This window comes from Aptenodytes forsteri, unplaced genomic scaffold (genome assembly GCF_000699145.1).
Source record: "Aptenodytes forsteri isolate BGI_AS27 unplaced genomic scaffold, ASM69914v1 Scaffold93, whole genome shotgun sequence".
Classification (NCBI taxonomy): Eukaryota; Metazoa; Chordata; class Aves; order Sphenisciformes; family Spheniscidae; genus Aptenodytes; species Aptenodytes forsteri.
The window spans coordinates 7,018,268-7,037,048 of NW_008794665.1; the positions used below are offsets into that span (position 1 = coordinate 7,018,268).

General features: G+C 37.2%; 1 protein-coding gene across 1 annotated transcript in view; it reads right to left on the reverse strand.

Annotated features, from left to right (window-relative positions):
* The window catches only part of TBCK (TBC1 domain containing kinase), a 119,485-nt gene that overhangs the window by 6,807 nt on the left and 93,897 nt on the right, over positions 1–18,781 (reverse strand). Inside the window, exons 24-25 of the mRNA XM_009273567.2 lie at positions 13,654–13,829; positions 8,604–8,763 (exon numbers count right to left, since the gene is read on the reverse strand). Coding sequence (XP_009271842.1) covers positions 8,604–8,763; positions 13,654–13,829 — 336 coding nt within the window. The remainder of the gene's footprint in view (positions 1–8,603; positions 8,764–13,653; positions 13,830–18,781) is intronic.

Below are 18,781 nucleotides of genomic sequence, written 5' to 3' on the forward strand. Positions count from 1 at the left end.
TTATCAACTTTGTTCTCATCCTAAATCCAAAGCACTGTACCAGCTACTAGAAAGGAAATTAACTCTATCCCTGCCAAAACCAGGACATTCAGTTACTGTGTTTTTACTGGCTGCATCTAGCGTTTAAATTGAACTTCCTCTTGCTACTTTCACAGCAAATATTATATATGAAAGGATGAATCTGTGAGCAACTTCTTTAATGACTTTGGTGAAGACTTTGGAAACACTGTCCCTCTATTAAGTAATGCATCAATCACTTCCACATAAAACACCCTTCCTGGTGAGTATAACTGAGCTAGAAAATTGTAATTTGCATTTGAAAGCAGTCAGCTAAGACTCTTTTATGCAGATACAAGAAGCCAGGCTTTCAAAGACAGACAAGATCACAGCAAATTCGTATCAAAATTTGGGCAAATATTAAACATTTTACCCTGTATTGGTGTTGCTCTCAATACAAACAGCGTAACAAGACTGCTCCTTTAAGTACCATCAAGAACCTTAAAAATCCGCACATTGGAGCATTTATGAAAATGTTTCTACTACCCTGTTCCAAGCAGTAAAATCACAGCTTTCAAGTGTGCTGAATGTATTACACCAGACATGTCACATTTTTAGACTGTCTACAGCAAACAGACTAATAACACAACAGCTTGAGCAGCATCATTCCCAGTACCCTTCAGGCTAGCCATCAGGGTTGCTATGTACACATTATTCACTTTCACAGACATTCTTGTGACAGGTTGTAATTAAAGGGCAAGTTGGGAGGAAAGGAGGAGTAACATACTGTACCAGAGTATAAAAAAAGACTGCTGTGACAAATGTTACCAGGGTATAAATGTTAATATCATACTCTGAAAGAGTCAGAAGAAAAAGAGATACTTCAGAAGCTGGAGGAGAAATATCAACCAAATTTTGTAGTACTTATCCATTGCCACAAGATTATTATTAGTTTTTCACTTGTAGACACATGCTACACAAACCTCTCAGGGACAGCAGTCTGTTTTGCTGTATGTTTTCAGTCAAGAGTTCACCACTCTGAAAGCACACCATAGTCGAGGTGATCAGTCTAGAGCTTTTTAAACACCACTTTCCATATGCCACAAAGCAGACCCAGCACACAAGATTAATATAAGAAATAGCTGACTAAAAATAAAGGTTTCCAGATAAATGAAATGGCACTTTAACACCAAGGGAAAGACAGGCACCCTAAAGCCTCCCATATCAACAAAACAGTGCCTAGTTAATGGTTACAGTATTAGCATAAACTGAATGGAAGTACAAAACACAAAAAGCACAACTTTGTGCAAACACATGCTATGTAAAAACAAGAAAAAAAGTGCAGAACTTACTGCTCTAACAAGATCAAGATAAAATTCTTTACACGCAGACCTGGCCAAAAAGGAGCACTTTCCATTCTTTCAGTACAGAAATACAGCAGTAACTTAAAGGACTTATATGCAAAGATTTGAAAATAAGCCTATATTAACAGGTATTTAATAGCTGGTTTCAGAATAAATTTTTGAATAAGCCTACACAAACAGGTATTTAATAGCTGGTTTCAGAATAAATTTTACTGAGAATGAAAGCAAGAGTAAACACTCATATTTCTCCAAGTAATAAATTCTAAACACCTGCATTTTTCATTTTCCACTTAGAAATTATATATATATATAAAAAATAGCCAGCTGAGAGTAAGCACTTGGGAATGAAAACTCAATTGCAAATAAGCCTACACAAACAGGTATTTAATAGCTGGTTTCAGAATAAATTTTACTGAGAATGAAAGCAAGAGTAAACACTCATATTTCTCCAAGTAATAAATTCTAAACACCTGCATTTTTCATTTTCCACTTAGAAATTATATATATATATAAAAAATAGCCAGCTGAGAGTAAGCACTTGGGAATGAAAACTCAATTGCAGAGATTTAGCTGTTGTAACACAGCTAATTTATACTGACCAAGATATATTCAGTGCACCCAATACATTTGAATGGATTATAAAATTAAAATGCAGAAAGCAAGCCTATTCTATTTTTGATTCAACAGAAAATAAAAAAAGCTGTTAGCAAACAGAAATATGTATTTTTAAAAAGATGCATAACAGTTGGCTTGAATATAAAAAAGAAAGCATGAATCCTTCTGAAAGATTCTACCCCCCTCCAACTCTAAAGATTGCCCTAGATGTTGAAAAATGTTCAAAGAAATACTTGATAATGGAAAACCTTGGTTTGTGATTTGCAGTACTTTTTACTAACACTACCCAAACTGCCAGTTTTGTCCCGTTTCTTAAACTCCAGGACAAAAGTCTTTGGACGTCCCACACAACGGACACATTCTCTCCTGAAGCAGTCAGTCAGTCCTCTTCAAAAGCTGATTCAGATACAGTTTAGAGAAAAACAAAACAACATTGCCCCAGACAAGCAGTATGGATACTGGACTTGCCAAATTCACCAATACCATCTAGCTGGCAATATCCTTACACAAGCCTCCTGGACTTGTAACACATATTTATTAGTTCATTACCATCTCTATTTCAGTTATCTCTATTTCAGATTCTCTGAACTGGAATACCAGGAAATATAACACACTGTCTCAGAGCTGAAAAACAGCCCTGGAAAGTGATAATTCTATGTTATAATGCAGTAGCCCTGAGTGATATGGATACAACCTAATCCATGCAAGCTCATGCAAGGACAAGGGTGCTCTTTCAGAGGTGCAGCCCACAAAGACAGTATAACCACAGCCAAGACTGACATGCCTGAAGGAAACTCTGGAGCCTGACAGCACCAATCCAGGATTCAGGTTAACCATCTCCCATCTTTCCTGTCCTTACAGATCTCCCAGATGATTGAGAAGAGCTGAGATCCTGCTCGCCAGCATCTCTCAGAAGTCAGACATATTTTCATAGGTAAAGCTGAGGACTCCACAATTCCTCATCTTGGAAACATCCAAACCTCTGTGTAGTAAGGCACACAGATGGGCCAAACAACTTCTACATCAACCAACAAACTAAAATTTCCAGTAACTGCAACCGTCGGTCTCAGGAAAGATTAAAAAAAAGAGAACCTATTTGGAGTTTCAGAAGTAGCTTGCTTTCCTTGACACCTACTTCAGAAGAGGAAAGGGAACACTCAAATTCTGCTCCTGAGCCTCCATCTTTCATTTTCCCCTTTTCCTCTTTCATACCTAGCTGGAAAGGGGGACTATTTAGGTCATCTGGCACACAGGTGGGCCAAACAACTTCTACATCAACCAACCAACTAAAATTTCCAGTAACTGCAACTGTCGGTCTCAGGAAAGATTAAAGAAAAAGAGAACCTATTTGGAGTTTCAGAAATAGCCTGCTTTCCTTGACACCTACTTCAGAAGAGGAAAGGGAACACTCAAATTCTGCTCCTGAGCCTCCATCTTTCATTTTCCCCTTTTCCTCTTTCATACCTAGCTGGAAAGGGGGACTATTTAGGTCATCTCTGCTGTACCTGAGGCATTCAGTGCAAACTAACCAAAGCCACTGACAGGGGCAGAATTACAACAGCGTAACACAACTCCTGGCTGGCAGCCCAAGTGTCCTTCTCGGGCCGTGTGAAGAGCAATGTACTGGCAACAGCAGCTGGCCTAGTTTCTGTCGTTGAAGGAAAACATGCATACATGTTACAATAATAAAAGGGACTAAATAAAATAATAGAGACTTTACAGAATAAAATAATGAAGACTTAACCAAGTCTTGGGTAGAGTTACAACCAGCAGGATTGTTGCTGATTAAGCCTTTCAATCTCTTCAAAATACAAGCTCAATCTCTTCCTCTTTAAAGGCAACAAAGAGGCGCCTGATGATTTCAGTAGGCTCTGAGTCTGAATGCAGAAGGGAGGGTGATGCCTTAACAAAACAAACATGAAAAAAAGCCATTCTGGGAATCATAAGGAGCCCTTCCATCCCTGCAAAGGGAAAATATCTTCAATTTTCATTCCACTTGTTCAATCACTTTTCTGCAGAGAATATTTACAAGGAAATGTAGAATCTAAAAGATCTACAGTAGAAACATCTCAAGAAGCTTATTGCCTAATTTCTATTTACTTTCACTCCAGAAGTTTCATTAGGCCCTTCTAACTAAACATATCTGTCTTTAGAAGCACGAATGCACCTGCCCTTTAGTATTCTATGCAACACCTAATCTTCAGATCACCTATGAAGTTTCATGGGTATCCATTTTTGGTTTTAAGACAGGTTTATAACAAGAAACCAGCTTCAGCATGCAGGGACTTGCTTCTCTGGCAAGGCCTTTTTAAAAGGCCTGAGGAAGATGACAACAAAATCACACAAATTCAGTGGTAACTGGACACTTTAACCTATGTGTCTCAGTCTTCATATAAGAAGAAATGCATTTTTGATAGTGTGCTGAGAGAGAGAAAACATTACTTTCATATAGAAGTTGTTATTTTTTTCAGGCTAGGAATATGTTATACAAAAAGAATCTTGAACTTGACCCTCTCCCTCTTGCCTTGAAAAGGGTGAGAAAGATCTCATGGAAAATCGGGACCGCTTGTTTTTGCTTTGGAGAGAATTCATACATTTAATCTATTAGCTTCTGTGACACAATAAGAATGACTACTTTGCTTCAGTAACTTGTAGAAATTGTCTAGACAACGTATTTATAGCAGCATAACTTATCTAGACAAAAAATAATCAATGTAACAATCAGAAGTTACAATTTCGAATTTATTTCCCTGCTATAAAGACAGATGTTTTTTAAGCTTTGACTTACAGCTTATCTAACGGTTTTTTTCTAAGACAAGAAATAAATGACTTGCTAATTATTAGACAGATTAAAGTGTCCTGTATACTTTATTCTGTTATAGCATTTAACTGACAATAAAACACTTATATTAAACCACCGGGGAAACACATACATATTAAACAACCACATCACACAAGTAGAAGCGTGTCACTGTCAAAATTGAGTTGCTAGAGCATGATTTAATATCAGGTAAGGTATTTCTCCTGTTCTAATTTCAGTCAACATTGCAGTAATACAGACAAAAAGTTGGAAACAGAAACAGACAATGGCTTAGCACCTCAAAGTTGACTGAAGGAGGGGAGATGAAGAAGTAATGTCACCTTCCAAAAAAAGACCCAAACCAATCCCCATCCTACATATGCATAACTATGATCTGCCTTTGCACTTGCTGCATCTCAGACTTTGAAAGTGACAAAAATCAGGAGATACGCTATTTGCCATGCACCCAAAAAAGAAGCTACAGTTGAGCACTCATTGCCCATTTAACTATTATACTCCCAACTGTAACGATCCCTTGCCCATACTGGAATTTACAAGGTACTTATCTATCAATGGATGTGGGAAAGGGGAATTTAATTCACTTAAGAGATGCTCCCACTTAGCATATTTAAAAGTTAAAAATCAAAACAGAATCTGGTTGATTAACTCCAGCATAATGCCTTTTATGTAGAGGTTTCCTGCTGTTTTCAGAGACAAACAAATATCTGCTCTGTTAACAAGTGCCCAGAATCCCCTAGGAGAAGAAAGGCTGGCACAAAGTGAGAATCAGCCTAAAGGAAGGAATATTCTGCAGAGAAGTGCGAGCCAAGCACCACCACATGATGCCCAGTGCAAGCTCCTCTTTACAATACCTTTATGCTGCTAATGGCACATTCAGTAAGCCTCTTGTACATCAGCCAATCTATTCATTTAACTGTTAGGCTGAGTAAATTAAATGCCTTAACAAGCAGGATTACCCTGTTTTAATTCTGTCCTAAGGAAGTGTTCAACTAGAGCCAGAGCTACGCTGGTCTGCGGGACTGCTGGCTTCCTTTGCCTCCTGCTGGAACAGTGCTGTGGTGAAGTTTTCAGTTTTCCCTCTTGCCTATCAAGTTCTAGACAGCATTTTCTTTCCAATTTAAATGTTTTATCATCTGGCACCAAATAAATTACAAAAGACAGAAACAGAAAAGAAGTGTGAAAAGGGGAAAAAGGCTTTTTCTCCACATGTTCAGTACACTCAACTTTGCTTTTTTTAAATTTTTATTTAAATGATGCCAAGTAGGCTACTAAAATGAAACGCAATTGAAAGATTCAACCTTCTAATTACAAATAGCCCCATCAGTGTTTTTTCACGCTTACCCCACCTCTCTCAGTCCTGCATAAATTTAAACCAAACATCTAACAGTGCCAACCTCCATATTTTTAATGGAGTAAATATCAGTGAACACTTCTGAAAAATTCTCCTTTATGGTAAAGGGTACAATTTGTGGCTCATTCCTTTTCAGCTGGAAATACATAACTCTGTCTAGACATCTTATAACATTTCTTTGGACAAAATTGTTTTTGTTTCCACGCATTCACTTGTGCAATTTTTCATATGATTGGATTACCTAGTACAATGTAAAAAGTAATAGCTACTGTTCTTGTCAAGCCTCAAGCTACATAGTTTTGGATTGGTTAAGTTCATGAACAGTGGCAGACAGTTCTATTCAGCCATGCAGAGTAAAACTGAAACTGGCCTTAAAAAATAATCCACAAAAGAAAGGAGTTCTAAGTTTTATCAACACAGTCAAATTGAGACTGGTTTTATATGTACTTTAAGGGTGTGATGGAGGTGGTGAGTCCCTACCAGTATTTAGGCTCCAGTATTTAATTAATTTGTGGTCAAACTGGTCAATTCAGTATTTTGTTGCTATTTAAAACTCTACACTCTTTAGTTAGTCTTTCAAGAACTCTAAAAGCAAATCAAGAGGCAAAGCAGCATTTCTCTTTTATGGAAAGCTATAATATTGACAATTCCACGTAAACCGGGTCAACATTGTCTCAGTTGCAGAAAGTCTGGGTTTAGAGTATAAGGCAGCACCCTCTCACGTGACTGAAGCACTTGCACTTACTAAGCACACTGCAAGTTTTCTTTAGCTGCACTGCAAAGGAAACATTCAATTTTCATTTAATGAAACATTTAAAAAAAAAAAAATCTAAGTTTGCATAAGAAGTGTCACTACATTACAGGAGAAAACTGTACCTTCTTAGCTATGGTGTAACCCACAACCCGCACTGTAAAGCTTCTGTCCCTTCTTTCCTTCAGACACTTGTTTCAGGTTGTTTCTTCATTCTGTTTTAGACAGAATACTTAGTGTGTTCCTTTGTTTCAGATAAAACATTTCTGACTGGTTCTGGAAAACAACTCCCAGAAAATGACTTGGTAGTACGTGGGGTACCTCCCATAAAGACACTCATTAGTGAATACCAAAGCACTTTCTTTTTCCTGTTCCTATTCCTTGTGAAGTTAGTGAATGGTTAGGCTCTTACTGAGATACATTAGGATGTTCAGTGATTTAAAATGTAATTGTTGAAAGCAGCTGCATAACCCACCATCAAACGTATAAAGCGTCATTTAAATCATCTCCATTTGGCTCAGCATTTTCATGCATTTTGCATTTGTTCCTTTGAGGGGGGAATTTATGCATTCAGCATTTAGTGAGCTATTGTGATTATTCAAGTTGATTGATTTCATGTTGAAATATTTATCATGGACTTACCCAGATCTCATGCACAAACCTAGATACTCACTGACTGAAACTATCTGAGATATGCTGTACAGTCTCTTTTATGCCATCTCTGTTACTATTTAAGAGACATGATACATAGTACAAGTTAATTTTCTAAATGATGAAATGCAGGTTAATGTAAGGGATTTCTCACACTACTTACAACTCCCTATATGTATAAAAAAAACTCCAGCATGTATTGTGCTGATGCTTCTGCTGTCCATCACATGAAGACCTTTTAATGGTCCACAGCCCTCCTTGTCATAACAGGGTTACAGTTCATGCCCTTTGAGTAAATAGGCTTAAGAAACTGTGGTGAACTAAAGGTATACCATACTTAAGAGCATGTATTTAAAAAAAAAAAAAAAAAAGATAACTTTCCTTCACCTGAGAGAAGAATGGCAAAAGAAATACTTCTACTTGTTATTCTGCTGGTTCACAACACCACCAAATATTTAGTTACAAAAAGGAATAGGCAAGTCTGAATATTCTCCCTGTCTAGTTAAAGGCACTGACAATAAAGGTATCATACGCAAGTCACCAGTAGGAACCATTCTCCTCTTCACTGAGCACAACTGCAGGAGCTAAATGATTCTAAAAAACTAATCAATACATTGGTTTTTACTAGTAGGAATATGAATTATATCTTAATTATAACATACCTGTCCCCACCCTACTTACCTTGTGTGTGCTTCCTAACACCACAGAAAGTAAATGCAAGTCAGTTTTGAAAACTAGATCTTACTGATGCACATTAGAAGTGCTGTCACTTCTAATGACATGCCAAAAATAAAGATTTTAAAGCTGAAAAAGGTAACGTTAAATAATTTCATTTCAAAACATCAACTTTCTCAGATGTTGATCACTTGAAGAGAAATATGTCTTTGTCTAGAAGCAGAAATGAACAACAACAAAATCACCCCAAATCCTGTCATCATACCCAAAGTTACTACTCTGAATTATCCAGACTCTAGCATTTATTTACTACTGTCTTTATTCATGCCATTGATGTATTTCTAGATATCAACATATATATTATAGCAATATACTTACAGCAGCTGTGTTCTTCACCACATTTCCTACAATCACCACAACTCTTCCTTTAAAGCTCTGGAGCGTGGCAGTTGCTGGGCACTGGATGAGATCCCCTTCTGCAGTAAATGCTGACGCAAACGGGACATTGATGCTGCCAGAAATGTGGCCACGGTTAAAGCTTAGGAAGATCAGTTAAGGACATCTGAAAGGCAGAGAAATCTGTGGTACACATACAGCTGTAGGATGAACCTGCTCTTCATCCTGGCTGTCATGATACAACAGTGTTGATCTTCTGTGCTAGTATATTTTGACAAACCTCATTTACTATTTACTCTCATGGGGAAAACAACTTCTGACACTACATAGAAAAAAAGGACAGAATGAAGAGTTGTTTGTTTCATAAAGAACATAGCATAGCACTACAGAAACTGATCTGCTAAATGAAACGGTGCTAAAAACCCAATAGCCACAGGATACATTTTCATGGATTTTACTTCAAATCAGCTCTAGTCTGATAACAGGAGCCAAATACTAATAAGCAGCTGGAGCACCTCTTCCAGAGGAGTTTTATGCAAAAGGAATGAAGTACTTACAGTGGGAACCAAAACTAAATAGGGATTATTGGAAGATTTCTTTAAACCTCCTGCCAACCCCTGCAAGCCCCCTACAATTTTGATCCAAACTGAAATTCTAATGTACACGCACTCAGATTCCCAGACAACGAGCATTATGTATATTATCTACAGTCCCACTAACAGTGAGCGTGTATTGGGTATTGAAAAGCAAACAACATACAAGTGCCAGCAACTCTGAGATCTAGTTAGTTGTGCTTCACTTTCAAAGGATGATCATTCAATGCGATTTTATGAACAAATATTGAATGTGAAAGTCTCTTCTACAAAAATTAAGTTGGACCACTACTACCTAGCTTTTTATGAATTTGAAAATGCACCATGACCTTGACACACCTCTGAATTACTTTCATAGACTGAACACATGTCTGGAACACTCCCCTTCCCCAACAGTAAGCAAGAACAACTTTGAAGAGATGGGAAACAGCAGTTCTGCAAAAATATGCACAATGTCAAATATCCAGATTAGTAACTCTACTACTGTGCTTGCAGAAAGCTGGTTTAATTTATAATTAAATCCCAGAATCCTTTTTAATAAAGGAGCTCCCTTAAATGGAGGTAAGATTTAATTGACTACTCCCCTTCCCCAACAGCAAGCAAGAACAACTTTGAAGAGATGGGAAACAGCAGTTCTGCAAAAATATGCACAATGTCAAATATCCAGATTAGTAACTCTACTACTGTGCTTGCAGAAAGCTGGTTTAATTTATAATTAAATCCCAGAATCCTTTTTAATAAAGGAGCTCCCTTAAATGGAGGTAAGATTTAATTGACTTAGGTTAATATTAGCATTCATTTCTCGTGATTTATGTAACAGTTTCAGCTTTATGATCATCATTGTTATAGTGTGGGAAAAACACGGCTATATAAAAACATTTGAAAGAACAAAAGATGATCACATACCATCCACTAATGTTGTCAGTTGGTTTCAGTTTTGAAGGGGAAAATTACAACACCCCTCCTTCCCTGATCTGTGCCAACCCCCTTTCCCCAACCCCATTTATAACCACATCACTCTCATTGCTTCTAACCAGGGTAAAAGTTCTGAAACGATCGTCATTTAGACAGAAAATTACTTTGGACAGATTTAGTTGCTCACACTTATGCCACTGAGTATGCTTAACTGCTCAGAGAAACTTGACCTAATATTTTAAAAAAGAAATACATTTTATATCAACATTAGTACCAAACTAGATAGATCCAAACTGTATTTGCTGTCATTCACATTTTCCCTAATCTTAAGTGACCATCCTAAGCGTTCCCACTACTAAGACAATTAACAAAAAGGCCAAGATTTTGTGCCACAGACTGAGAGACCATAAATATGCAGCTATAACTTTCATAACAGGAATGGAAGGCTGCCAGTATTTCTGCTAACATGCTTAATAAAATGAGCCTTAGACGAATTGCTGGCCAACAGAGACACTGCTTTGAGTATATTACCTTTTCATTAGAAAGTCTTCTGTTACAAAGCTGTCTATTGGGAAAAAGGTTAGTAGCTCTTGGCCTCGCAACATGAGCTTCATTACAAAACAATACCTTAGCTTTCAAGTGCCTCCTAGTATGAAATACGAAACATGTTTGATACTTGTTGGAAGTCCTCTCATGCTTTTCTCAAATCACATTGAAAGCAAAGTGAGAGTGAAGTTTAGCATGACAGGCATAGACGATGAGGAAGACTAACAACAAAACGTAAGAAATGATCATATTTTTGAAACCCCTCACAGTGGTCTGTCACATTTTAAAAACACGTCACAGTAACACACAAACTGCCTGATCCTATTGTACAGTTTGTTGAAATTTTGTGATAAACACAAAGGCTGTTTCCTTACTGCGAGAATGAACAGGACACTGAACACAGTATTCCTATGGTTTCCCGTGTATACTCAGAACTGCCGACAGTTTAATAGCTCTCTATATACCATATGTTTTCTTCTACAATTGACATACAAACCAACTCACTGAAGGGGTAATTCTACTACCTACCAGGCTGTCTTTTTAATAATGACATTCCCTACCTCCTAATACCAGGAAGATTTAAGTCTACCCATTATTTAAAGGGCAGGACATTTTAGTCTACCAAAAACTCCAATCAGACCAAAACAGCAGCAGCAGTGATTACAGTGCACTGTTCAAGTTATGGAGATTTTCTCTCTCCGGCATGCCTCCTCATTCAAGAAATATAAATGGTAAGTCTGATTAAAATTTTGTAATATGAAAGACAACCTCATAAAGCCACTTACTTCATAGCAGTCAAATTATTTTAAAATAATTGAAATTTTGAATCCACTCTGCTAGAGTAGAGTAAGACAGTAGAGTAGAACCTATACTCAAGCTATTAGGAAAGCTACAGAAATATTTAACCAACACCTTGCCTTTGATCCTGATTATAATATAAATAAATCCATTACTGTACACAGATAATAGCCTTTCAGTGCAATGATTGTAGTTGAGGTATTTTATATTACTTGCTCTCCTTCTGCATTCTCCTTGATGATTTCTAGGAAGTCGCTTAAATAATTAACAACAGAATGATGCATGCAGAAATAGAAACATTATTTAACTCGGTAGTAGCAAAGCTTTCCATGCAGTAACAATAACCTTTTACAGCTTTTAATTCCAGGGACTTCTCATTTAAACTGGAGTCTAAAAATTATTATCTCTCAATGAAGAAATTATCTCTCAGAAAATAGCCTGCATTTTTACTGTTTTCTGAATAAAGAGGACCACATTTTCAACAATCTAGGTCCAGGAGTAAAGAAGCCACTGAGTCTTCTGGAGTCCAGAAAATAAAGAGTCAAGCTACACAGACACATGAATCTCTACTTAACTGGAATCCTTAACTGATGCATGAAATTAATACATGCAAGCAAAAGAAAAATTACTTTTTTTGTGTTCCTTTGACCATTCTGTTTTATCTACACAGCAGATCACATTACAGGTTCAAGTTTGGCATACAATAAAATTATAATTCCTTGAAAACAACAGTTTTAATTTCGAATAGTCCAATTATACTATACTGTTTACTATGTAAATAATAAATTTACCTCTACATAGTACAAATAATATTTATTTTTCTACTTCACCATACTTTGTCATAAATATTGCTAAATATTTAATAGAGAAAAACGTTAGTGGCATATACAATTACCTTTAAGGTGGTATTTTAACAACTAGATGAAAAAAATGAGGTTGAAATATCATTTATTTAAATTTTTACTACATATTTTAGCCCAAATATTAGCATTGATCCACCACTCACTTCATTATCTCGAACTCACACTTTTCTAATATGCATGCAGTATGTTAGTAGCATTTGTTAGACACTGGAAGATCTTTTCGAATAGTAAAGATGTTGGGAGCCTGTTGAATATCTATCGTTGGAGATCTTTAAGAACAAGCCAGACATACGTAAAAGGAATGATCGTCCTTTCTCAAAGTAAAAGGTGGACTAAAACTCATGATACTTCTGTTATTTTTCTATTGAGTATTGTTTGCCCATTAAGAATTATACTTTGTGACATAGCAAGTAAACATACATCTACTGCAAAATCAACTATCTACATCACCTTTGCTATTATGAAAGGAGCAATACTTTAAAAAAATGATACAAACCAATAACAAGTATATTCCCAAATACTCAGTATAATGTTAAGAGTTACCTCTAATAAAATCTTGTCATTATTCCCACTTTTAGATGGATGTTGATGAAGGTGTGTGCTCCTGGCAAAGTACATCCGTAAGAAGGACTCCCCCTTCCAAAACCCAAACAAACCCAGTCCCGTAACTACACTACTTCAGAAAAACAATAAAAAATACTCCACACACAAAGAACTATGTATTTGAAAAAGAACAAATGAGTAAGCTGTAGACAGGGTAGCAACCCCGATAAAAATATAGCTTCAAGATACCTTTAAGACTTTTCTGATTATAAGCTAACTAGAGGACATAAGTTAGGGCAGCCATATGGCTGCATTACCTGACAGTAGCAAGAAGGCACTCAATAGGAATTGATTTTCCACTGAGGGATTGGCAAAGCACATGAGCTATCAACTTTTCTGTATCTCCCTTTCCACTTAATTGGAAAGCCTCACACCCTTCCAAAATATTGGTCACATTAAATGGGGAAGGTCTGCCGACAACACCTGTCACAAAAAAAAGTAGCATTAAAGCAATTGTGCTACTGGCACAAAGTGGTTTCACTAGAGCCACAGCTTAAAATGGGAAGGCAAAATACGTTTGTCCTCTTTCTCTGCAATCCAGGCCTCTCCGTGACAAAAAAAAAAAAACAAATCTGCCTTCTGTCCTTGCGCTGTATCTCTACCACATCCCTTTCCATTATTTATCATTCTAACATCTCACTGCCTGCAGACAATGAGGAAGTAACTGATACAAGCATGATTTGGCAAGGCTGGCACTCAAGATTTGAAGGATACTCTTCACTGTTACGAATGTCCACCACCAGCAGCTTTGGCTTGCTAGACTTTGTTTTCTTAACAGGTGTTTTGGAATGACTAGGTCCTGTCAACTCACACAAATCAATCAGATCTTCTGCTGAAATTCGTGGTGACACCTCTGCCTTCAGGTCATCCAACTTGATGGAATCCCTAGACTTTAAAAGAAGAAAATTAATATTAAAGGTGATAGAATTAGAGACATGGTGTTCTTTGAAATTTCTACTTATTTGACAACCTCAAAGTGTAACAACCCAGTTAGACAGAAACAGATCTTTTCCTTATAACTCTGAACTAGTCCGAGTTAAACTATCCATACAGAAAAGCTCCAGAGCAGTGCCAAATGCCTATCTGCCAATTATATCCCTATTTTCTGTTGAAGTTGTTAAAAAAAATAATTGGTAGACAATCTGTGCAAACTATTTTAGTTTGTGATTTGTTAATGAATTATTCACTGTGGCTGAGGGGGTCACAAAACTCACAGAACTCAGCATCAGTTCCTCAGCATCAGAGAATTAATAAATTGGCTAGAAAGCACTCTAGAAAGGAGGAGCTGAAAGGCCTCATGCTTGGAGCGGGAAAGAAGGGTAGCAATTGGAGGGTTGGCACAAAAACCGCAGGGATACTTCTGTAAAATACAGAGCTATCTAAACACCAGGGTTTACCCCAGCCCAAAAATAGGCACAAATCAGGACACCAGAAGTGTAAGAAATAGTCCTGTATTATAACCCAGAAAATTTGTTCCTTAGTTTTGGGGGACAGGGGAATTGGGGGATGGGACAGATGATGACATAACACCACACTCAAGCAACTAGTTTGATAATACTTAAATTGTTTTTCGTAAGAGAGCCTTCATTGGGAATTATCTCAGAAATATTCCTAAGTGCTAGCATTTCTTCACTTCACATTCTTAAAAGCTCATGCATATATAAATTAGCAAAAAACCCCCCACTTAGTTTTGGGGACAGGGGAATTGGGGGATGGGACAGATGATGACATAACACCACACTCAAGCAACTAGTTTGATAATACTTAAATTGTTTTTCGTAAGAGAGCCTTCATTGGGAATTATCTCAGAAATATTCCTAAGTGCTAGCATTTCTTCACTTCACATTCTTAAAAGCTCATGCATATATAAATTAGCAAAAAACCCCCCAAACCAAAACCCCTCCTTATTTTTGTGAATAACAGAGAATGCAGAAATCCTGTATTTTCATTAATTACCAACACATACAAATCTGTGAACTGCAGCAGAAATACTAAAATATGGTCACCGTAAGACAGTTGTGAAATGTTTGAAGCCATGTCTCCACCTTCCTTCAGAGATTGCTTTACACTGCTGAAACTTTCAAGTGCCATTACAACTACACTTTCACCCAAAAGAATTAGCTTGACTCACTCAAAATAAAGCATGAGGGAAATCTCCAGCTTGTTCAAGAGGGTCAAACTCGGATTCTTTACAAGCAATAGGCAAAAAGATCTGCAGCATGCCCTAGCCTTTTGTCCTTGGGAACACCAGGTTTGCAAAACCTATTTGAAGATCTAAAAGTTAAAGGACTGCTACAATCACTTTTCCTATTATCACATATGCAAACATGAGACTTTTTTCTTTAATCTCTCAGCTACCCTGACGGAACTTCCAGAACTACATCTGCACTAAGAGGTCCTCATTTAACTTCAATTAAATCTTGAAAGTGCTTATTTTTTAAAACTTTCATACACTGTGTAATTAAAAATACATTAGCACCATGGTGTTAAGGAGTTAATAAATTACACTTATTTATAGTCTCCTGCAGCAAGAACTTTTTTTTTTCCTGTTGGTGCCATTGCCTCAATCTGAAAAATCACAGGTAAATTTTAAAGCCGCTTGTTTCCATTATGCTTTAATCCAGCAGATACAGAGTTAACAGCTTGGTTACATATGCAAAAAAACCCCAAACATTATGGAACTCAACTTACTCCAAGAGGTATGTACATCAAAGATACTCTTACAGAGCTTAGTCATCTTACAACAGAACTGGTTTGTCTTGTGCAACCATTGTGCTCCTGTTGAACAGGAGGTCAAACAGAGGCAAAAGTTGTTTATAACCAAGTCCACAGATGTTTTTAGTGAGTTATTCTGGCTTGTCAGGAGACGGGAACAAACAGAATAACTAGGATTTGTTACAGGGAGCATCTTCTGAAAAATCTTCAGACTGTTTTGATGTCTTATTCTTGAGGAAGAAGACCTATATTAATGAAATAGCCAACCATTTCATCATGAAGATTTGCTTGTGCACTCAGTCTACAGTTGTTCAGAACATGAGCACAAGTATACAGAGATGGACCACAGAAAGTGGAAAAGTAGAAAGAACTAACAAATAGAACATTATCGTATATTACTTTTGAGAATGATCTAAACAATGCAGTCAAAATATAGGTCTTTCTAAGAGTATCACAGTAGCAAATTTTCTGCTTTGAAAAAATATTTCATTTCTGTCATCTCGTCTTAGATTGCAGTGATCACACCGATTCAAGACACTATGTGCTTATAGTCCATGAAAAAAATTCAAGAGAACGCACCAAAGGAAATGGAGGCATTACTAATTAGTATTAGCCCAACTAACTGTTGTTAGCTCTAGCTTTTGTTTTGGTTTCTAAACATACTAGTTTCTCATTTAATCTGAGGACTATTCCAAGTTTAGAGAACATGCTAGAGTGAACAGAGAGGCATACACGTTTCCCTGAGTTATGTCCCAGAAAAAAGACTTCTTAGGCAGTCCTTCTGCAGTTAGAAATACCTTTGCTGTAAAGCAGGTTATCAAAAAGCACTCAAAATTACCAACAAAATCAGTAATTGTACTTCAGGGAATATATTAGCCCACCAAACTGCCTTTTCCATTGTATATGATAGTATTCAAAACAAAAGAACTTACAAATTGCTAGTCTCAGCACATAATTTCCTCGCAAGTTCAGAATAATAGAGGTCATGATGATTTATAATCAGAAAAATGCTTGATTTTCTGGATAACATATTATTTGTTTCAACAGAACAGCCAATACTCAAGGGAGACCTGTTTCCATAAAAGTAACAGTGTGACAGAGGACAGGGCCAACTCCCCGTTGAGTAGCTCCTCCCCAAGAGGAGTCCAAGGAAATGAACTGCATCAAAGGGGAGGAGGAGGAGGAAGAACAAAGTCAAACTCTTCTGACAAACTTCAGACTTGCCAAATGAATTCAGCAGTCCATGTCTAGGGGATTCACAGCAGACACAAGTTTGCAATATCCAACAAAGGTAGTAATGTAGAAAGAGTAGTGATTACATAATACACATTTGGCTGAGACAGCTTAATTTGCCTGATGACTAAAACTGGCAGACTTCACTACACCCTCCTCAGGTGACAGCTTCACCCTCAGGAGAATGTTTGTGGAGCAACACTGAGGAGGGAAGGGAAGCAAGTCCACTGCAAAAAGAGTTCAGTCCGTGAAGCAGGGTCAGACGATTACAGGTAACAAACACTCAGGTAGCAAAGTCAGGCATTATAAATGTGGACTACGCCAGTGAAGCTGGCTGAGATGACCTGAATTAAGTCTTTTGGAGAAACATTTACATTATGATGGACTCTAATTACACAACCACTTGCTACTTTTATTTATACAATTCTTGTCTAATTCAGCAGATGGGATGAATGACTCAGGAAAGAATAAAAGTTTAAGAGGAAAGCATGAAGTCTACAGCAGAAAACAAACCAGTCAAAATTCACCTATACTGATATAAAAACATTTTCTCCTTATCTAAAAGTATAAAGCCACAAGAAGTGCTCCATAGGTAGACACTATCGGTCCTGTGAATAGATTTTGATAACCAGGACAAGCATTTTTTTCCTTTAACTGGGTTGAAAATAAGGAGAAACACGTTCAACTGAATTTTACAATCATCTTTGCTTTGCTTTGACCTAGTATGTCCAGATCTGCCTAAATGGCACATTTAGTGATACAATATCCCTATATAGGCTTTGAACAAAGCTGCAGCCTAAAGCTCCTTGACAGACCTGCGAGAAATAGAATTGTTGAATCAATTCTTTCTTTTAACTGTTTTATCAGACCAATTTATTTCCTTCAAATTGCAAAGTGAAATATGTGTATGCACTTATAAGATCATCTTTCCTAATTACATTTAAAAATTTTACTTTATCTGCTGTATCTGGTAACAACTATATTTCATGTCAGACATTTTCTCACAGGAATTTTCTAATGACCTGTCAGCCAGCACAAGCTAAACATGGCCAACACTAAGCTGTCAATGCTTTTCCCCAGTCCTCCTCACACCTCCACTTCACATCACCATCCTGCTGCAGATACCTGTAGTTTGGCACTGGACTTGAGTTCAGACAGCTCTTGAGGCTGTCATGGCCCCTGAGCACCCAAATCTTGCAGATCGTTCTGAACTTTTAACACCTTTCCTACTCCTCTCCACAACAGTATTCCAGCTGTTGTCTACCACCTCAGTGACTACTCTCTTTGCCTCAGCCCAGCCAATTTAGAGGAGATGCATGAGATGCAGGCTGACATTTTAGACAGGAGGCTTAACATTTGTCCTGACTGCTGGAATCAATTCCCTGTTTAGGCTTTATTATGTCATTGCAGGCATTGGTTTCCAGCTGTGAAGAACCAGAAGGAACAGTAGGTGAAGGAAGGGAGAGGGCCTACTTTAAACCAGGTTCTTTGAGTAAGGTTACCTGCTCTCAGAAAAAGTTTATGGCACTGATAGTCTCTTAGTAATTATTTAGAAATATCCAACAAATTGCGAACAGGCAGTAGTATCCAACTGAGATTTTGATTCCAGCTAAATCAAGTTGCAGGTAGTCACATCTCAGGACAGCCGCTTACAATATCTTGTCGAATGTGTCATCTGCAATTTTTTGTTTGTTTTAAACAATGAAGGGAGCATAAGAATTATCCCACAAACCAAAATTTCCATGCTAGTAATACTTATTACTCTATGGTGGGTACAAACAGGACAATCAAAAAAAAAAATAGCCAGGATAACCATTGGGAAAAGCTTAAGTCCAAACAGCATATCACATGTACAAGATGCTTGTTTCTTCCCTTCAATTATCCTTCTGCTGTG